We start from the raw sequence: 21,606 nt of genomic DNA on the forward strand, positions 1-21,606 counted from the left end.
TATAATAATGCTTAAATAGTCCAGTAATAGCAACAGGTTTAATATAAGGTCATCATTTTAAGTGTTTTGTTTACCATTACCATTGGCCAAGTGACCATTTTTGACCATTACAGCAAGCCAAGTTGTGAACTACTTACTGATCAATAATAACTTGTTGGTGCATTGATTAGTATATAAAAAGCTAATGTAGGGAGCCACCATTCACAGACTGACACAGAGAGGAGAACAACACTGGTTATTTAAAACGAGAATTTAACCACTTTTTCACTTATTTTAACAGAATTACCTTCAGTTTTGTTTACGAGAAATTTAGGAAACATCAAGCCACAAAACATGAGCCATCACTCTTCATGGAGAGGGCATCATTGTGCCCCTGGAGACATCAACTGCACAGCAGGCTTTAAGGAGTCTTTGGCCAGCAGGAACTACAAGTTACTCCATGTGCCTTTCCATGGGTCGACCCACAGCCACCACCATGAGCCTCCACGACCGTTTTCCACAGTGGATGTTCCTGATCATGCCCACTACATCATTGGCTCTGTCATCTTAATGGTTGGCATCACTGGAGTGATTGGAAACGCACTGGTGATCTATGTGTTCTGCCGGAGCCGTACTCTTCGCACTGCAGGGAATATGTTTGTGGTGAACCTGGCTGTAACTGATTTCTTCATGTCCCTCACTCAGTCGCCCATGTTCTTTGCAGCCAGCCTGCACAGGCGCTGGGTATTTGGCGAGCGCATTTGTGAGCTCTATGCCTTTTGTGGTGCCCTCTTTGGGATCTGTTCCATGATGACTTTGACTGCAATCGCTGCTGATCGCTGCCTAGCCATAACTCAGCCTCTCGCCTTGGTGGGCAATGTTAGCAGACGCAAAGCAGGCGCGGTGTTGGCCATTGTGTGGCTCTACTCTCTGGGCTGGAGCCTTCCACCTTTCTTTGGCTGGAGCGCTTATGTTCCAGAGGGGCTTCAGACTTCCTGTTCTTGGGACTATATGACCTTCACTCCATCAGTTCGTGCGTACACCATCCTCCTCTTTATTTTTGTGTTCTTCATCCCACTCGGCATTATTGGAAGCTGCTACTTTGGAATTTTTCAAGCAATCCGAGCAACGGGGAAGGAAATTAGAGAGCTGGATTGCGGGGAAACGCACAAGGTGTATGAACGCATACAGAACGAATGGAAGATGGCGAAAGTCGCCCTCCTGGTCATTTTGCTTTTTGTAATATCCTGGTCGCCCTACTCTGTGGTGGCCCTTACCGCCACGGCTGGCTATTCCCATCTCCTGACCCCCTACATGAATTCAGTACCTGCTGTGATTGCCAAGGCCTCAGCCATCCATAATCCCATCATCTACGCAATTACGCATCCAAAGTATCGGGCGGCTATTGCCCGCTACATTCCAATACTCCGCTTCATCTTACGTGTGAAAGAGAAGGATCTCCGTTCCTCTTTTAGTTCCGGCAGCATTAGTTCCCGTCGTCCGACCGTCAGCAGCCAGTGCTCCCTGGGAGTTAGCATCGGCAATGCAGCGCGAGCTAACGGCCGCTGGGGAAAGACACGCTTGTCTTCCGCTTCAGATAGTGATTCTTGCTGGACTGAGAGTGAGGCTGATGGTTCCAGCGTCAGTTCCCTGACCTTTGGTCGTCGTGTGTCCACCGAGATCTCTACAGATACTATCATTCTTTCACCAGGGTCAAGTACTAGCACCACCAGTGGGCAGAAATCAGAGAAAGCACACAAAGTTGTAAGCGTACCAGTGCCGTCTATTACTTTTGAATCAGATGCTGCAGATGGGGAGTCTCTGTCTGATGGAAAGGCTTTGCTTCCCGGGGGGAACTAAGGGAATGATGCAACGCTTCAGGTTTAGTGTTGGGCTCGTTACTAAAATGTATAATTAATTAGTAATTTATTACTAGGTATAGTTACTCCATTCGAAAGTAATATTGTTACTTTACTTTTTACTTTCTGGCAACAGTAATTAGTTACAGTACTAGTTATATACTTTTTCTTCTCGCCCCATAGAAGTTGTAATTGTGTATCCCCATAAAATGTTACTAACAACATATTTCTGCCTCATCATTTCACCAAAATCTACATTGGATTGCAGTCAGAAGTTATTACAAACACTCAATGGTGATTGATAGTGACTTTTAAAGGGTACATAACACACAGTTTTGGCCAATCTCATGTTAACCTTGAGTACCTATAGAGTATAGCATCCTTCATATCTCCGAAAAGTCTTTAGTTTTATCAGATTTATAAAAGAAAGGTTGAGTCTTTCCAAAAACAGCCAAGCTCCCGGAGGCGTGCCTTGGGCGACCATTGCATTATCCTTGGAAAACCTGTGATTCATTATACGTGCGTGTTGTTTACATTATATGCACTTACTCGCTGACTGCCAACAAAACAGACATTTGATGCAGTTTTACTCACACCTGCGGTTCCGACTCATGAGCGGGATCATTACTGCTTTGAACCGCTCCATCTTTCAGTTTCAAACGATCTGTAAATCCAGCATCGAACTGGGCCTTGTTTATAAAATCATAAGCATCGATCCTGAGGGCTCGAGCAGCCACGGAAAACACAAGATATTCTCCATTCATTTTAACAATTAAAAAAGTGATTGCAACTTTCAGACTCTTGTTCTAGTTAATGAGTACATCCAACTCGTTTTTTGAAACTTTGGCCATGTTTAGCAAGAGAATCCAAATCTTTAACAGTATAAATAAGTCAGAATGCATGAAATAGCATTAGACCCCCCTTTTAAGTAAAAGTGTTTCATTAATTGAATTTCATTAATTGTATTATAAATGTGTAGCTTGAAGCTAATTGTAGCTTTAATTTCTCTGTTACCAATATGCAATTATATTTCTTGATGTATTTTATCAAAAGAAATCACATAAGTTTGTAAGAAAATTTTTCTTTTTGCAAAAATATTTTTAATTATAGTAGTTTAATTTATATCGGGATCAGAGGGATATGGGTGGGCAAGCCATGTAATGCCAGAGTAAAGTAATGCCACAGCTTACACAACAGTGTTCAGATCATCTTTTCTCCTGACGAAACCAATGTAATGGCAATATTTAATCAGCTGAATGTAAGCGTTTCCATATTCCAAGCTTGCCTGCTGCACTGGTGACTTCATGAGCCTGTGCGAGTCATGAAAATTAGGAAAATAAATCTAGGAATTATTAGATTGTTGGATTTCAAATTAGTACGGGTTGAGGCAGCAAGTAACAATAGATGGTAACTGTAATATTATTACTGAAATCTTATTCATTAGTAATTAGTTACACTACTAATTACTGCCCAACACTGTTCAGGGTATTAGTAACTTTAGTAGTAATTGCTTTGACCTATTATTTTTTATTAAGAATATATAATCATATGTCCTTCTTTACTCTTTGCATGTTGTGAACAACATGTGTTGTTAGTTTTGTGAACTCATTTTTTGAAATTAAATGATTTTCAAGTTATATGTGAATTCAGAGAATGTATTTATTAATTTGAATTATAAATAACCATCTATTTTTTTCTGGTTTAATCTGAAGATATTGTGGCATGTAGTGTGAGTAAATGTATGTGAATTATGTTTGGCATCATTTTTATTTAAATAAAACAGCATATACAAATACCATCAATAGTCCTGCTTATTCTGTTGTGTATTGTATTGTGTATTTATATTCTAATTTTATGAAAAGAGTGTTAGGATCTCCCAAACAGAACATGAGGTCACATTTTGTTTAGTGTACATATTCCTACACCTGCTCTAAAAATGTAGGCGCTTAAAGGGTTAGTTCACCCAAAAATGAAAATTCTGTCATTAATTACTCACCCTCATGTCGTTCCACACCTGTACGACCTTCGTTCATCTTCTGAACACAAATTAAGATATTTTTCATAAAATCAAATGGCCAAGTGAGGCCTGCATCGCCAGCAAGACTAAAAATTAACACTTTCAGATGCCCAGAAAGCTAATAAAGATGTACTTAAAACTGTTCATGTGACTACAGTGGTTCAACCTTAATATTGTAAAGCGACGAGAATACTTTTTGTGCACAAAAAAAAAAAAAAAAAAAAAATAACGAGTTTATTGAACAATATCTAGTGATGAGTAACTTCAAAACACTGCTTCATGAAGCTTTACGAATCTTTTGTTTCGAATCAGTGGTTCGGAGCGTGAATCAAACTGCCAAAGTCACGCGAGCGAACCATTGCAATTTCGAAACACTTATGACGTAACAAAGCCTTGTTTACTGAAATCACGTGACTTTCATGCTCCGAACCACTGATTCGGAAACAAAATATTCGTAAAGCGGTGTTTTGAGATTGCCCATCACTAGATTTTGTTGAGTAAAGTCGTTATTTTGTTTTGTTTTTTTGGCGCACAAAAAGTTTTCTCGTCGCTTCATAACATTAAGGTTGAACCACTGTAGTCACATGAACTGTTTTAAATACATCTTTAGTAGCTTTCTGGGTAATGTAAGTGTTAATTTAAAATTTTCAGATTTCATCAAAAATATCTTAATTTGTGCTCCAAAGATGAACAAATGTCTTAAGGGTGTGGAACAACATGAGGATGAGTAATTAATGACAGAATTTTCATTTTTGGGTGAACTAACCCTTTAAAGCACACTTAACTGTATGAATTATAAAACAATGCATCTTTTCTCAGAACTAATTTCATGTTGCATTTGACAGTTAGAAGGAGTCGTATTAATTTTAAACAGCATATACTTTAATGTATTTGAAAAGTGCTTGAAAAGTGACTTAATTTTGCCTTTAAAGGGCTTTTATTTTGAATTTGTCTGTCGCTTGAGAATTGTGACCCGGATGTCGAATGAAACAATGACACACTGATGTTGCCGACTTCACTCGAGTTGTATTATCGTGTATCGCCCCTGTATGTGACTGTCCGCTCAGCAGCACAAGAGCAGTGAAACAAGACACTCATTTGAAGCAAATTATTAATGGCAGACAGACGACTGAGGAAATAACTGTCAATATGGGGGATAATGATATAGACTACAACATAGTTTTTCCAGAGGCACTGATCTCAGGTAAGTGATGCTGTGAGGCTGACAGCAGCACTGGGTTGCTTGCTTGACTAATTCTTTGCTTCTGTGTTCAGTATATTCAGAGCAAATGCATGGAAGCCTGCAAGCTGTGTTTATTAGAGGTGTTAAATTAGAGAGCTTTAATAGGATCTAAGTGTGTGTATCATTGGATCCGTGTTATTTGGATACATTATTCTTGTCTTGACAGAGAAACACTGGCGCGGATCAAAGGAGCCAGTGGTTATCCTCCTAGGTTGGGCGGGCAGCAGAGACAAACATCTCGCCAAATACAGCTCCATTTATAATGAACAGGTGAGACATTGTCCTAAAGTCTTTGAAAACATACATATGTTGGTGTTTCTTCAATTATGGGCATTGTTGGTTCTGTGGAAAAAAACAAACAAAACAACTCTCTCGCTAGGATCTTTAATCATTCTATTAGCATACGCATTTTTTTTTTTTTGCCAGACATTTTTCCAGTCATGAACATTTCCATTACAATGATCTGATATTATGTATAGTGTTTAATATAATTCACGCAGGCATACTATTTTGTGTATCATGATTACCCACATTCCATTGTACCAATCCAATATAAATTATATTTTTATAATTATAAATGGAAATGATACACAATAAAAACTATTTTTTTTTTTTTTACAATAGAATTTTTTTACAGGTTATATTTTTTTATTGTGTTCACACGTCTAATATTTAATATCAAACTTTATAACTTGCATAACCTTTCAGAATTTTTTATTAAAGGTAGTTTTTTTTTGTGGTGAAAAATGTAAACATTTAAAATGTAAAAAATTATATAATTTTTACACAATAATATTGAATGTTTAATTTTCTTCGATTATCATAGGTCTTATATTATTTTTAGAAATATTTAATGTTTTTAATTTTAGTATGTTTTTCATGTCTTTTATATTTTCAGATTGAATATAAAACATTAAAATTTGTAAATAAAAGGCATTTTAATTTTTTTCTAGGTTTTAATCTTAATGTGACCTTAATAAAACAAAAGAAAAAAAAATTGGAAAATGTTTAAATCTGTTTGTTTTAATAAAATTTGGTCCCTTGTACATAAAAGTTGAAGTTACACCCATGTATAATGTACTTGGGTCAGTGATATGATTAAAAAAGTATTTTTTTTTGTCCAAAGGCTTTAATAATAATAAAAAACAAAGATATTACATCCAAAGCATGTCAGATAGTACAACTAGATCACTTTTATTGAATCCAAAAGGTTTTAATTATATTTTGCTACATATATGGCATGATTTTATAACATCATATATCAACATAGTGCAAAATGGTATTAAAATTATGTGTAGAAGTCATTACTTTGTTATGAGAAAGAATGTCTGGAAAAATGAATTTCATTGATGTCATTCGGAGTAACCAATATAAAGGGACCATTTTGGATCAAGTCATGTGGTCAGTATCATGTGACAGGATGTGACATCATTCAGACACCTGTGAAGGATCACATGGTCATGAAACAAAGTAACTAATTCTCTCTTAACTATTTGAAAAAATCCTGTTTTCATTTACTCATATGCATGTCCTAAAACATCAGGTCATTCGGTACAACCGCTGTAAAACATGGAAAATGTTGTAATATTTTAAAAACTTGTACTAAATATTAAATTTTTGATTGTCCTTTTGTTAGCTAGATATCAGCCTGTTAGCATTGTTTGAAAATATCGTCATTCGCTATAACCAAAAATAGTCACTTGGTAAAACCGAAATTTTGGTTCAAATTTTGTCCATCTTGTAAAAAATGACAAAAGCAGTGTTAATTGATTATAAAAACCACATAGTCTCATTGTTAACACTTAATAAAACTTAAAAATTAATTCTATCTCCATTATATTTTTTTTACACTTTTAAAAACCTTATTCGTCAATGATCCACTTATAACAGCTTCTCATTTCTTCGCAGGGATGTGTGACTCTACGCTACACGGCTCCTTTGAAGACTGTTTTTATTTCAGAACCGTTGGGCTACAAGGAACTAAGAAGCACCGCGCACAAATTACTTGAACTTCTGTATGACTACGAGGTGGAGAACAGCCCAATTTTCTTCCATGTGTTCAGCAATGGGGGCTTCATGCTTTACCGTTACATGGTTGAGTTATTGCACAGTCACAAGCAGTTCAGCACTCTGTATGTGGTGGGAACTGTTGTGGACAGTGCCCCGGGCAGCCAAAACATTATAGGAGCGCTCAGAGCGCTCAAAACCACTTTAGGGCCTAAAGTCAATGTCTTACTGCAGTACTTCCTCCTGGCACTGTTTGCTGTGGCGGTTTTTCTTCTCAGGATTGTTCTGTATCCTGTGACCAAGTACTTTCACAAGAACCACTATGATGCCATGACGGAGCACCCGGCGCCTTGGCCTCAGATGTACCTCTATTCCAGAGCAGACCGGGTGATCAGATACAGGGATGTGGAGAAGATGGTTAAAGTGTTGCGGGAGAAAGGGTTGACGGTTGAAAGTTTTGATTTCATCACCCCTGCCCATGTGAGCCTGTACAGAGACTGTCCAGAGGACTATTCCAACAGGTGCAGGACGTTTCTGACCTGCTGCATGACTACTTCAGAGGAGACCTTGACGAAAAAGCGTCTCCAAGTGCATCACTGATTATACAGTTCTTGACCGGCTATATAATATACACACTGTAAATTTATATGTGCACATGCTATTTGTGAAATATACGCACTGCTGTTTAATAAATAATAAAAAAATCTTATCTTAAGCCCAACTCAACGTTTTAACAGGGTTAAATTTGTACCCTAATCTCTGATGTATTTGTCTTATGCTGTGAATTAAATTGTAATTTAGGGGGTTATTGATTTGTCACATTATTGAGATTTTTAGACATTGTGAATGAGTACATTTGTGTATTTAGACATTGTGAATGAATAAATTAATGTATTTGACTAATGTGCCTTCCTTAAATAAAAGCTTATGTTAACTAAACTTGAAGTCAACCTTTCCAAAGGCGGGTTTGTGGTACCAGTAAGCTGCAAGTTTCCATGGTTGTGAAAAACCTGCTTAGACTAGTCTTACAAATTTGTCAAATATTTTTTTTCTTTAAGAAACGTAATACAATTTTAAGTCAGTTACATTAACAGATTTGTTAAATTTGAACCCGAAAAGTAAGACTGATTGCCTCTCAACAGAACAAAACCGACCGTCTTTGAAATCTCACAAAGGAACAAAATTAACCGTCATTGAAATCTTACAATGAAACAAAGTTGGTATCATTGAAATCTCTGAAAATAAAAGCGACCATCAATGAACATCATTGAAATCTCATAACAGAACAAAACGACTGATACTGAAAATTGACCATCATTGAGATCTTATGATTGAGCAAAACCACCCATCATTGAAATCTTGTAGCAAAACAAAACCAACTGTCATTAAAATCTCATAAAAAAACAAAGCTGAAAAAAAGAGGTAGTCACTGAAATCTTGTAAAGGAACAAAACTGACTGTCTTTGAGATCTCATAATGAAACAAAAATGTCTTTGAAATCTCGTAACAGAGGAAAACAGACCATCATTGAAAACTGACAGTCACTGAAATCTCGTAACCGAACAAATCTGACTGTTACTAAAATCTTGTAATGGAATAAAACCGACCATTATTGAAATCTCGTAATGAAACAAAATGGAATATTATTGAAATGTCGTAGTAGAACAAAAGAGGCCATCACTGAAATCTCGTAAAGGAACAAAACTGACTGTCTTTGAGATCTCATAATGAAACAAAAGTGTCTTTGAAATCTCGTATCAGAGGAAAACTGATCGTCATTGAAATCTTGTAATGGAAACAAACCTGTCCATCACTAAAATCTTGTAAAGGAACAAAACCGATCGTCATTGAAATCTCGTAAAGGAACAAAACCGATCGTCATTGAAATCTCGTAAAGGAACAAAACAGACCACCATTGAAATCTTGTAATGGAACAAAACTGACTGTCTTTGAGATCTTGTAACAGAAGAAAACAGACCGTCATTGAAAATCTCATAAAGGAACAAAACCAACTGTCATTGAAATCCTGTAAAGGAAAAAAACAACCATCATTGAGATCTTGTAAAGGAACAAAATTGACTGTCATTGAAATCTTGTAATGAAACAAAACGTACAGTTGTTGACATTTCGTAAAGGAACAAATCTGACTGCTATTAAGATCTTCTAAAGGAACAAAACTCACTGTCATTGAGATCTCGTAAAGAAATAAAACTGACCATCATTGAACTCTCGTGACGAAATAAAACCGACCATTATTGAAATGTCAGAGTAGAACAAAAGAAGTAGTCACTAAAATCACAAAAATGACTGTCTTTGAGATCTCAAAATGAAACAAAACTGTGTTTGAAATCTCGTAACAGAGGAAAACCGACCGTCATTGAAAACTGACAGTCATTGAAATCTTGTAACTGAACAAATCCAACTGTCACTAAAATCTTGTAAAGGAACAAAACTGACCATCATTGAAATCTTGCAATCAAAAAAAAACAAAAAAAACAAAAAAAACAATCATCACTGAAATCTTATAATGAAAAAAAAAATCAGAAGATTAAAAAAACACACAAAACTATTTAAAGATGACACAAAGACATCAAGAATCAGCACATGAACCTCAACAATGGTGACAATCAAAAGTGTCATGCCACAATGCATGCATCACAACATGTATACATTATGCAGCTGAATTGTCCTATCAATTTCTTTAATTCTAACTATTTGCATTTTTTTTTTTTTTTTTTTTTGCTTTGGCTTTTGTTCTGTCTTTTAGTAAGTTTTTGTGATGTCCAGATTTGATCTGATTGATTATTTAGTTGTCACCATTGTTGAGATTCATATGCTGATTGCTCATATCTGTGTTTATCATTGTAGTTCATGGTTTTGATTTTCAAACTAATTGATTTCTGCAACACAGTGTGATCTCATATTGCAATAAAACAGGGTTTGTTATTTAAATGTATTAATGGCACAACACAATTACTATGTTCAAATAACATCAGTGATTCAGGTTACTTTACAATGATTATAAAATTGTCAACAGCTAAAAAAAAAAAAATCATCATCTGATCTAATTTCAGCTTTCTTTGTTAATGTGTTAGAGAAACACACTGTCACGGCAGCCAGAGAAAATAAACAAGTTAAAAAAAGTTAAGAGCCTAACTAATGGAAACACACATCACCATTATGGTGACTTCAAATGAAACAAACATGAGTATTAAACTTCTGTTAATTCTCAATAAGAACTAAAGAGATGAATGACAGAAATAAAGCCAGTCTGGATAGTATTATGTGAAGCTGTAATGTTGTTTGTGGAGTTGTTTAATCCTCCTCTGCTGAGATCTGGAGAGATTTGATTTAACCACTTTCCTTCAGTGATTCTGCTTGTTAACAGGCTTGTTAATGCTAAGATGATTCTATAAATAATATATAAAGATCTTGTGGCTCAGATAAGGTCCAGTTCTGGTTTATGTCTCTGCTCTTGGCTGACATGTTCTGACAAGATCTGGCAAACAGGAGCACTCCGCACAAGTGCCATCATTCCACACCACATGTGGACCAGATCATCACACCACAAGTGGCAGATGTAGGCCGGATCTGGGCCGGCACAAAGTTGCTACCTGAGCTGTTGACTAATTGCTTGTTTTGGCCAGTTGCATAAACAGCTTAAACTAGTCTTACAAGTTAGTCATCTAATGCTTTTCTCTAAGACTGGTCATAACTTTTTTTTAAGTCAGTTACATAAAAACATAGATTGGTCTAATTTAAATTAAAAAATGGTTAACTGTTGGTTGGTCAGACTAGTTAGACATAGTCAACATAAACTTTATACAACTGGCCCCTGCTGGTCAGGCTAGTTCTTAATATTGTGTCTTAAACTGAATCTGGCCCTAAATATACATTTGTGGTGGGAAAATGATACTTCAAAAATGCAAATCAATTGAATCAATTTTGAAGCACTGCACACTAAGAACATTGCTGGTTAATGCAGTGTAATTACAATGATAATGCAGCAAAAATCTATTTGAAACAAAGACTTCGAAGCTTCGCTCATTACTATTATACAGTACGTATTTCTATTTATGCTCTGCTCACAAGATGTAGCCTACGATTTGTGAGCGAATTGTTCTTTTGTGTCTGTTCTCTGACGGAGTATTTTAAGTCTGTTTTGCTGCAATGTGAAAAAAAACCTGCAAAACGCGCCGGCGCGTTTTCAGACCTCAGAGTGTTAATGAAGCAGATTGAACTGATTCATTCAAGGAGAAAATTGGGTTTGATTCAAGATGGTTTTCATAAAAATCATCATCCAGTAATCACAAACGACAGGATGGGTCGTGGAAATTCGTTGTTCAACCCTGAAACTGGAACTGCTCTGACAGACTGGTCACTCAGTACAAACACTTCCATTGAGTAACAATGCTTCTTTGTATTCATATTGTGACTTTGCCCAGTATTTACAACACTAAACCAGATTCTTTGGTTCAGCTAGCTGGTATTGTGACATCATTTAACCTACAGAGTCCATCCAACATACTATCCTATACCAACCTTATAGAAGATTTTCATGAGCAGTATCTTCACTACCCTTATATTTGTCATAGAGAGATATTTCACTTCAGGCAGGTAAAATTGGCCTTTGTCAGTCTTGACAGCCAGCCAGTTTGTGATCAGGAGGGCTTCAAATTGGTCAGGCAGAGGTTCTCATGGCATGTCTCCGACTGTCACGTCTGACATTTCAGAGCGAGTCACTGGCATTTGTCTCTCTGGAAAGCCATCTGTGGCACTTCATATATCATTTTAAGCCAATGATTGGGAAGAGAGAAAAAGAGGAGTTTATTTATCTGTTTAGACAGATGAACATCGCTTATTGGAGTGCATCATGAATGAACTGCGTTGTTTCTGTCTGGTTTGTCAAGCTGGCGTTGCTTGTGTGTTTTCTTGAAAAAGGTGTTTCGGGACTGACTTCAACTTAAATGGTTACGATTGAATGGTTATATGATGACTTTTAGTTTAACACATTTCAATTGATTTAAATCAAACAATGTAGTTTTCTCTTGTTTCTTCATGCCTTTGTTTTGCTGTGAGCCACTTCTGAAGTTCATTGGCAACTGTTCCGTCTTTATTCAGCTGTAGCACATTAGTTTCAGTAGAGGGCAGCATTTCTCCATGATTCACCTGCTCTGCTTTTAACAAAGCCACCTATCAGTTCCTTTGCCTTTGAGTGTTTTTGTGTGACCACATACTAACTGTCCTTTTTCACTGACCTAGCTATAACGCCATTGTTTTCTATAGGCTACTTTCTATTATGTGAAGCATGTCTATGCCAAATAATTAAGCACAAGATGTAAACTAAAGCTTATACTATTGTTCACATCTACTCGGACCGGGATTAAGAAACATTCAATCTGAGGTTAAGAGGAGAAGATGACCTTTTGGCTTTCAGAGAACTTTTATCATTGGATTTCTTTTAAGCAGCAGGCATGTGTAATTGACAGCACACTGTATAATGGCAACGCCTGGAAAAAGTCCTGAAATTGCCCTGAGAGTTAATGAAGTCGCAAAGTGTGATGAGGGAAGATTGTGGTGGAAAGGGGTCAACAGGCCTCTTCAGCCCTCTCGTCCATGGAAAATGGCTGCTGTCAGCCGCTGAACATTATGGGAATCTGAATGCCCACACAGCACACATGCCCAGAGATTAATGATTTAAAATAGCAGTGTTTGGCAGACAAGCCTCGTTTTTAATGTAGGGAAAGAAAAGTAGGCTCTTAAAATGGTTGTATAATTAAATGGATATATATATTTTTAGAATTTACATTAAATATTTTCTTCAGTCATGTATCTCTACAACACTGTCTAATGGAATACCACGTACAACCGAATACTGCTTAGTGTACACTGCACACTACTACTAAAAAAAAAAAAAAAAAAAAGATGGTCAAGTTAAAGGATTAGTCATTTTCAAATGAAAATTACCCCAAGCTTTACTCACCCTCAAGCCATCCTAGGTGTATGTGACTTTCTTTTTTTCTGATGAACACAATCGATCAAATATTAATAAATATCCTGATGCATCCGAGCTTTATAATGGCAGTAAGCGTTACCAAACGAGTATGAGCCATCCATCATAAACATACTCCACACGGCTCCGGGGGGTCAATAAAGGACTTTTGAAGCGAAGCGATGCGTTTGTGTAAAAAAATATATCAATATTTAACATGTTTTGAAGCAAAATAGCTTCCGCCAGACTGCCTTCCGTTTTCTACTTACAAAGAAAGTGTAAAACTCTAGCAGTTCAAAAAGCTTACGATATGTCCTACGCCTTCCATATTCAACTTGAGGGTGAGTAAAGCTTGAGGTAATTTTCATTTGAAAATGAACTTATCTTTGTGGGATGTGGTAGACTACCCAATGCAATAAGCTTTGTTATGCAGCACATTTTGGGATTTAGGCTCATCCATGTATTCAATACAGAAAATATAGGTCTACACAAAGTATACATTGTATTGTATACATACTATGCAACAATTGTAAGAGTTTCAAGTTTCTATTACGAACACATCCTTCAGACTTACCTGCTCGTTTCAGTGCTGTAGGTCTGGGTGTAATGTCCAATCTTTAACCACAGATGGCAGTATCAGACAAAGCAGCAGTAGCGCTAGAGTCGAAAAATTAGCAAAACAGTAGGCTAAATCACAGAGAAATGTCTAATTTTGTATAACAACCCCTTAGGATGCACTTTCCTTTATACATAAAACTCCCGTGGCTCGACTTTTACTTCTCTTACACTTATTCAATGCATTTATCAAAGACTGTTTGCAAAAAAGAAAAAGAAAGTTCAGAATGCAGGATTAAACGAGCCCATTCACATAAGTTATCATATGCACAGTGATTTGAGATGTTTTTTTAATGATAGCAGCACTTTCTTTTTGCTGGTGCTGATGGACAGCTGGTAATGTTCTTGACCATATAAAACAGAAGAAATTTTATTTATTTTTGAAGCATATAACCTGAAATTAAAAGATAACCCGCAGCATTGACATTTACAGTCAATGGCCATCAAACGCAGAGGGGGATTTCTGTGAATTTTCTAAATCTGTTTTGGGATTTTGTGACTGTCACCCTCTTTTACTTTGAGTTTAATGTCAAATCGTACATCTGTTTTTACATGCATTGCCCTTTGGATAACTGAGATAGACTGCTTGTGAAGATATACTGCCATATACAATCGCTATGCACTCATTGCTCCATTTCTGAAGAGCAATATCTGATATGATATTGTTGCCCTTATCCAAGGGGAAATGGGCAAATCTGTCATGACTGCAAGTTATTAGATAGCCAAGGAAAGAAGAAGTTTCGATATTTCATGGGATTTTAAATGATCAAACTACATGCCTTCTGAACAATCAGAAAATTGATGATATAAATAAAATGTAGGCTATTGGATGATTTAAAAGCTCCATATAGGCTACCTAAATGTGCATTTTAAAATAATTCTTAAATGGACACTCCCCCCCAAAAAATATAAATTTGGTCATCATTTACTCAGTCATATTAAATTTTTTCCCACAATGAAAGTCAATGACTTTTTAAACAACATATATTCTTTGATGTGAGTGTGAGTAAATTGATATTTTTAGTTGAACTATCCTTTTAACAATCCATCTGTCTCATGAAACCTATGCAGAGATGTTTTTGAACTGAAGATACTTCCAGTCCAGTCAATTCCAAAGCCTTGTTGCCCATGCCTGGGTTATGACCCGTCTTTCCTGAAGCTGGTTGTGTCAACACTGTTGTATTTTATGCGGTGTCTCAGGTTTAGAGGTTAACCATAAGCCGATGTCTCCGTCTGCTTCTTCCTCTTCCATCCGCAGTATTTGTGTCATCTTTTGTTTTGCAGCTTTGGATGTCTGGTGTCAGGAAACAGACACATCACATCAGCCCATGTTTGTCCTTCCGTCTCCTTCACTCCCCCGCTTTTTTGGCACAGCGACCCGTGGCGCTTACAGTAAGCCTGCAGGGGCCATTCCGGCCCGCTGGCCTTTTCCTCCACACCTGTTTCAGAGGAGACATGTTGTGTTAGAGCTTCAAGTCCCTTCCACTAATGAGCAAAGCGTCCCACTGAAAGGAACATCGAGCGTCAGCCCCCCTCCCACTCGGGATGAAAGCGCAAGAGAGACATGACCAAAGTCGTCTCCGCTTTGACAAACATGAAAAGCTTCCCTGGTGTGTAACTTGAGGAATTGGACACTCAGAGAAAAGAGAAGGGCTTCCAGTCGGACTAGGCTTGCAACCGACCTCTCCAACCCCCCTTGCAAGTTTCCACTTATGAAAAAGAGGAGAAATGAAGAAGAAAGGGTGAAGGAAGAGAGAGGGGCCCTCAGCGTGCGAACAGCACCTCTCGGAGCGCGGGTTGAGCGATATTGTTCAAAGTGACTGCGCTTCACAGAGCCGCTTCAAGAGAACATCTCCGGCTCTTCACAGCCATCGCATCTGACAAGCAGCGGGCTCCTGTTAAAAGCACTGTCGAATTAGATCTACAAAACAAACCCATGCTACACTAGAGGTGGACTTGGTTCGAGAGCACGTGTGTGCCTCCACGGCGCATAGTTTGAAAGATTGAAAGTGTAAAAGTGCGACGACACTGGTCCCCGAGCACGCGTGGGGTGTGTTTAATTTGACTGATATAGGGCGCCGCAGACGGAAGTATGTCTAATGAAGGGGAGAGATGTACTCTTGTGTGACAGCCCTCCAGAAGCAAGGGCTCACAAAAGCTCTACAGAGGCACAGAAACAAAGCAGCGGGCTTTTGATTCTGCTGTACAGCTGACACTTCAGCTTCTCTTGTTCTCTATGGAAAAAGTCCCTTTGTTATTCGTTCTGTGTTATTGGATTTTCAAGTAGGCCTATATTATACTCAGATAAGAGCAAAGAAATATAGAGTGGCCCTAAAAAAGTACTTGGACATTCCACATTTAAAAATATTTGAATGTCATGTGCATTAGATAACAAAATTTCAAACCCAGTGGCATTTATCTGAAAGAAAAATAGAGCATTAAATTACAAACCAACTGAGAGACTGTCCTAAATTAGGGCAAAATCATTTGGACACTGTCAGGTTGTCCATAGTTAAATTAATATATACACAAATGTATAAAACTATACTTAGAACTTTATTCCTCCCATTAGATATAATATTTTCAGGTTGTCCTTACTTCTATTTATATATTTATATTATATATTTGTGTATATATGTATATTTTATTTTTAATTTATTTTATTTTTTATGTTTTCATGATTTTTGAGGAAAAATATTTTGTGTTGTTGGATTTGCTTTGGATGGGCTGTATGAATTCAATTCTAGGCTATTATATATATATATATATATATATATATATATATATATATATATATATATATATATATATATATATATATATATATATATATATATATATATAAAATATAATTATTATTATTATATTATTTTATATATATAATTATTATATTATATATATATATATATATATATATATATATATATATATATATATATATATATATATATATATATATATAATGTGTACTTTTTTATGTTATTATTTTATGATTTTTTTAGGAAAAATATTTTCTGTTCTTGAATTTGCTTTGGACAAGGCTTTCTCTCTCTCTTTGTATATATATATATATATATATATATATATATATATATATATATATATATATATATATATATATATATATATACACACACACATACATATATATATATATATAAGAGGCTCTGCTCTCTTGTCTATGACAATGAGAGGCCATTCAACATTGCATTAGTCTGAGTGGGCATTCTGACATTATCCCACTATTACAGATTTGGACTGAGCAGTGGTCTCTGTCTCTGCAGTGTCAGGTAGCTGAGCCAAGAGAAAACCTTGACATTTTGTTCAGTGACTCAGCTGAACCATAGATTACTCTGTTTTATTTATTTATTTATTTTGCTGTAATGTTTTTCATCTTTTAATTAGTGTTTTAAGCTGTTATTTTCAATAACGTTGTGCACTGCATAGCCAATGTGTTATTAGGACAACCTGTATATCAATCCTGAATGAAAAATGTATTCAAAAGCATACATTTATTTTAATTATAAAGAATTATTTTAAAAATGATCTGTTGCCATCTTACAAATTCTGTGATTTTTTATTTTTATTTTTTTAATTAAGTGGGTTATATTCCTGCAAAAAACACCTCATGTAAATAACAGATTCTCCTGGGGAGCAACAACCTTGACATCATTATAATAATCTTCTTTGTGCGCTTAAGAGGGTAGGACTGTGTTTAGCTTTGGTCCCATTAGTAAAAATCTTATGATTTATGCAGTTGCCGGTAGACTAATATCTTTAAAATTTTGCCTGGGACAACGATTCATCTTAAAGAATGATGAGAGGAGGTTGCTCTCTATGCAAAACGCATTAAGGCTAAATGAGGAGTCTATTACTCAAATCTGGCTGATAATCTGTTAGACCTCGCCAACTAAGCAGATTTAGATATGTCACCGCGATGATGGGCCCCACCTCTTCAGAACATCACACCAGTCTGGTGTTTAAAAAGAAACCTCTACAGCCGCCATTTCCCTTGGACACACATCACTTATCAGCATATCTGTTATCGTACCACAATTAATCTGCTCTTCCCCTCCCACGCACCCCATGAGGGGTTCAACGTGTGCGAGAAGCACTCAGGAGACTCATGGCAACAGCCGCGTTTGTGTGGGAAAAGCCTGTTTATCACTGGGTTAATTAACACGCAGGGGTTTATTCCTCCACCACACACGTGACTAGCTGTTCACAAATGTAGCAGAGATGATCATGTGTCTCCCTGCTGCTCTTTTGTCTCAGTCATATAAATGTAATTAATAACAATAAACCCTTGCTGTGTTTACTGGTAATTATATATTGTATACAGTGGGTTCAGACTGCTAGTGGAAATGCTTGCATTTGTCTAATGTAATAGACTTTTTTTGCTTTGTTGAAAACCTAGATGAATTTCAGAATGTTTTAGTATTCAGGCTGTCCTCTTTTAGCACTGGCACCAACATGAAATCCACAATGGTTGAGGCCACAAATTTGCTTCTTGAAATCTTAAATAGGCTATTTCTTCTTCATTTTACCTAATAAATTGTGTATATCATTTTTCAAAATTATATATATATAAAAATCAGTGTATTTACTAGTGGCCTCATATTTTTGAACCTTACATAGAAAAATAAAAAAGTGCATGTTAAACGTGTTCAACCTGCAGTAACGTTTGTGTTCTGCATGTCTCTTGTCTGACAGTAACAAACTTCCGTACACCAGGGGGCAATAGCATTAGCTACTTTCAAATGTCCTATTAAGCCAGATGTGTTATTAATCAGGTAAGCTGCTAATTGGCTGTGTCCGAAAACTATGCACGCCAAGGCAAAGAATATACACTATACTCTTTGGCCAAGGTAAGAAGGCATCAAACATCCAAATCCAAAGTTAGCTTCACTTCCTGCCTCCTGAGATACCATCATCTGATCCATTTTTAAAGGCTGCTAGATGTATCCTTCGCTACCTTTGATATCCCACAACCCTATGCTTTCAGCTAAAAAACAAAGATGGCGTCTGAGGGGCTGTTTGCTTTACACAACACCGTTTTCAACTAAAAATGGAAAACTTTTTATGTGTTTTGGCCGTTCATTTACACGTCAACGGCGTTTTGGGGGTCTGAAAATGGGAACTTTTGAAAAACTGGTTTCAAAGTGCAAGTTTTTGAAAACTAACCGTTATCATGGTAACCAACAAAAACGCAGATCTGTGAAAACGGTGACGGCGTGCACATGCGTATTACGTGTTTGTTAAAGAATGTGTATGTGCGCAGGCGCTTAGTCTCAAAGTGACATCACATCGCCTGACTACTGACTGGCATAATCATTTTCGCGGGTCCGTGTGAACGGGGATCGTTATATAATGTCTATGGTTTTGACAGAGTGCAGCTCCTATCTCTTTGAATGGGGAAACATCAAATTCTCCAAAGCTGTTTGCCAAGCTCTCGATTAAATTTCATATTTGAAATCACCAATGAAATCTGACAAGAACTGTCTCATTAATTTTGTTTCTAAACACTCGAATCATGACAAAAAACGGTATTTTTCAGGCTGGATCAAGCTCATGCGCAGTCCTAAATGCGCGTGACGCGATGACTTTACCAATCGGCGGTTGGCTCTTATTTAGAAGGCGGGACTTATTCTGCCACATTGCGCGTTGCACTTTCTCCCATTCAAAACAATACGAGTGACGCATCTTGTCTTGTGTTATTATATAGTCTTTGTTATGAAGTCATTGCGTGATTTGAGAATTCATCTTTTTTTTCTTTTTTTTTTTTTCAAACAATATTGCATAGTAGTTGGTGTTGCAGAAGAAACGGGAGAAATATTGTATGAGCGTGAGAGTTTGGCGGACAGCAAGAGGTAATGAACGATTTCTTGGCATGGAAACCAAACCAATTAAACACAACGTATCAAATCTTTATTATGAAAATGACGTAAGATAAATCAGTTTGGCTAACATCCTGAGAGAAAACAGCATTTTGTCTGTCCTGTGATATTAATTTTGGCTGCTGTCACACTTTTTTTCTTGTTTAAATGGACAGTTTGACATTTCTTGGAAAATTAACCCCCCCTTTCCATATTCGGTCAGTTTAAAGCCTTTTGTTTGCCTCACATACACACACACACACACACACACACACACTAGATTTCAATAAAAACTTCTTTTGGCTGATTTATAAGCCTTTTAACTAGTGAGGACCAATCAAATGTCCTCACTAGTGGGATGTGAAAGTATTTCACATTATAAGTAAGGACATTAGGTCCTCACAAGTATAGTCAAAACAAGTACACACACACACACACACACACACACACACACACACACACACACACACACACACACACACACACACACAGAGAGAGAGAGAGAACACAGCACGGTTGTAATAATTATAATTCTTATAAAACATTCACATTTTGTGCTTTTGGTAGCCTGTTTTCAAACTTACAATATGATTGAATTTTTTTTAAGGGGCTGCAAAATGGGTTCTTTTGGATGATTCAGTAGACCACCGTCATGGAGTCTCAGGTAAGAGCAAGCTTAAGTGGTAGCTGAACGTGATAACATGTGTGTAACTTTAAATGCAAATGAACTGCTGCTCCCCGCCCCTTTTCAAGAAGAGGGCAGAGCCTTTACAGCTTGTGCTTCGGATACTCCAGAGACTTAGGAAGAAATTTTAGAATGCAACAGGATGTTTCTGAATGGTTAACTTTATTCAACTTATCGATCAGCATGTTCCGTCATAATCATCTATAAATTGCTTATGTGAGAACTGTAGTAGGATGCCTACAGAGCGAGAGAATATATGCTGCATGGAGATAGAACAGGTATCGTTTTAATTACGGTTATAATTTATATAATCATCTTTATTTTATGACATGCTATGTCGTAGCAAGTCAGCCCCGGGCCCATATTCAAAAAAATTTTCACGGGCCCCCCTCGGTTTTGCAGGGGGTGGAAGGGATGTGTGTCTTATGCGAATGAGTCCATGGACTTTAATATGAATAAGATATTATCACTTATCTATCACTAACATGCAGACAATTATATGATGACAACACTATATGCTCTCCTCCATCATTTTGACTTTGCATTTAAAAAAAAAAAACAAAAAAAAAAACGGCTTTTCAACACAGTCTACGTTTAAATTCGACCGATTTGACTCAAGCTTTGGAATTTAAGAATGATCAAAGCATCATTTCAGATGCGATGAATACTAAGATTTATGTAATGAATTAATTATTTTGTCACAGACTTTTTTTAATGTTTTATTTCTAATAAATTTAGGCTACTAAAAGTTTATTCTCTAAATGTTTCCATCACGTTTTATGTGCATTTTATTTCGTTGAATAAATAGTATCCACCCCAGCGAGTACGAGTTACTTTTATTCACATCTTGTGCAGTAGCCTATCTTAAAATGTGCAGACGTAGTCTTTTTTTTTTTTTCAGAAAACCATTATGACTAATTTAAAATTATGTTTATTAGGCTACTGCATGCATAAGTTTCAGAAACCCACTTGAAAAACTACAGAAAATAATACCAGTCAAATACAATAGATCATTGCTGGACATGGCATGGACTATTTTATGGTCCATTTATTCAGATTCTTAGTGATTTTCAGTACATTTAAAATAGATAGGCTATAGCAAGTTATTGACAACATTAAAGGTGCCCTCGAATGAAAAATTGAATTTATCTTGGCATAGTTAAATAACAAGAGTTCAGTACATGGAAATGACATACAGTGAGTCTCAAACTCCATTGTTTCCTCCTTTTTATATAAATCTAATTTGTTTAAAAGACCTCCAAAGAACAGGCGAATCTCAACATAACACCGACTGTTACGTAACAGTCGGGGTGTACGCCCCAAATATTTGCAT

General features: G+C 36.5%; 2 protein-coding genes across 2 annotated transcripts; both read left to right on the top strand.

Annotated features, from left to right (window-relative positions):
• Positions 1-333: 333 nt before the first annotated feature.
• On the top strand, positions 334-1,839 carry opn4.1 (opsin 4.1). Its single transcript, XM_067363033.1, has one exon. It carries the CDS (start codon positions 334-336, stop codon positions 1,837-1,839), a length of 1,506 nt encoding a protein of 501 aa, XP_067219134.1.
• A 3,031-nt stretch (positions 1,840-4,870) lies between these two features.
• On the top strand, positions 4,871-7,977 carry tmem53 (transmembrane protein 53). The gene is made up of 3 exons (XM_067363256.1): positions 4,871-5,059; positions 5,265-5,368; positions 7,007-7,977. Exons 1-3 carry the CDS (start codon positions 5,005-5,007, stop codon positions 7,703-7,705), a joined length of 858 nt encoding a protein of 285 aa, XP_067219357.1. The 5' UTR covers positions 4,871-5,004; the 3' UTR covers positions 7,706-7,977.
• Positions 7,978-21,606: the final 13,629 nt, after the last annotated feature.

The sequence above is a fragment of the Chanodichthys erythropterus genome, chromosome 16, assembly GCF_024489055.1.
Source record: "Chanodichthys erythropterus isolate Z2021 chromosome 16, ASM2448905v1, whole genome shotgun sequence".
NCBI lineage: Eukaryota > Metazoa > Chordata > Actinopteri > Cypriniformes > Xenocyprididae > Chanodichthys > Chanodichthys erythropterus.

Bases quoted from the DNA above. Each gene is read 5' to 3' on its own strand.
- opn4.1 (XM_067363033.1), top strand. From the start codon at position 334: ATGAGCCATCACTCTTCATGGAGAGGGCATCATTGTGCCCCTGGAGAC.
- tmem53 (XM_067363256.1), top strand. From the start codon at position 5,005: ATGGGGGATAATGATATAGACTACAACATAGTTTTTCCAGAGGCACTG. The intron at 5,060-5,264 runs GTAAGTGATGCT...TTGTCTTGACAG, and splicing joins TCCAGAGGCACTGATCTCAG to AGAAACACTGGCGCGGATCA. The intron at 5,369-7,006 runs GTGAGACATTGT...ATTTCTTCGCAG, and splicing joins GCTCCATTTATAATGAACAG to GGATGTGTGACTCTACGCTA.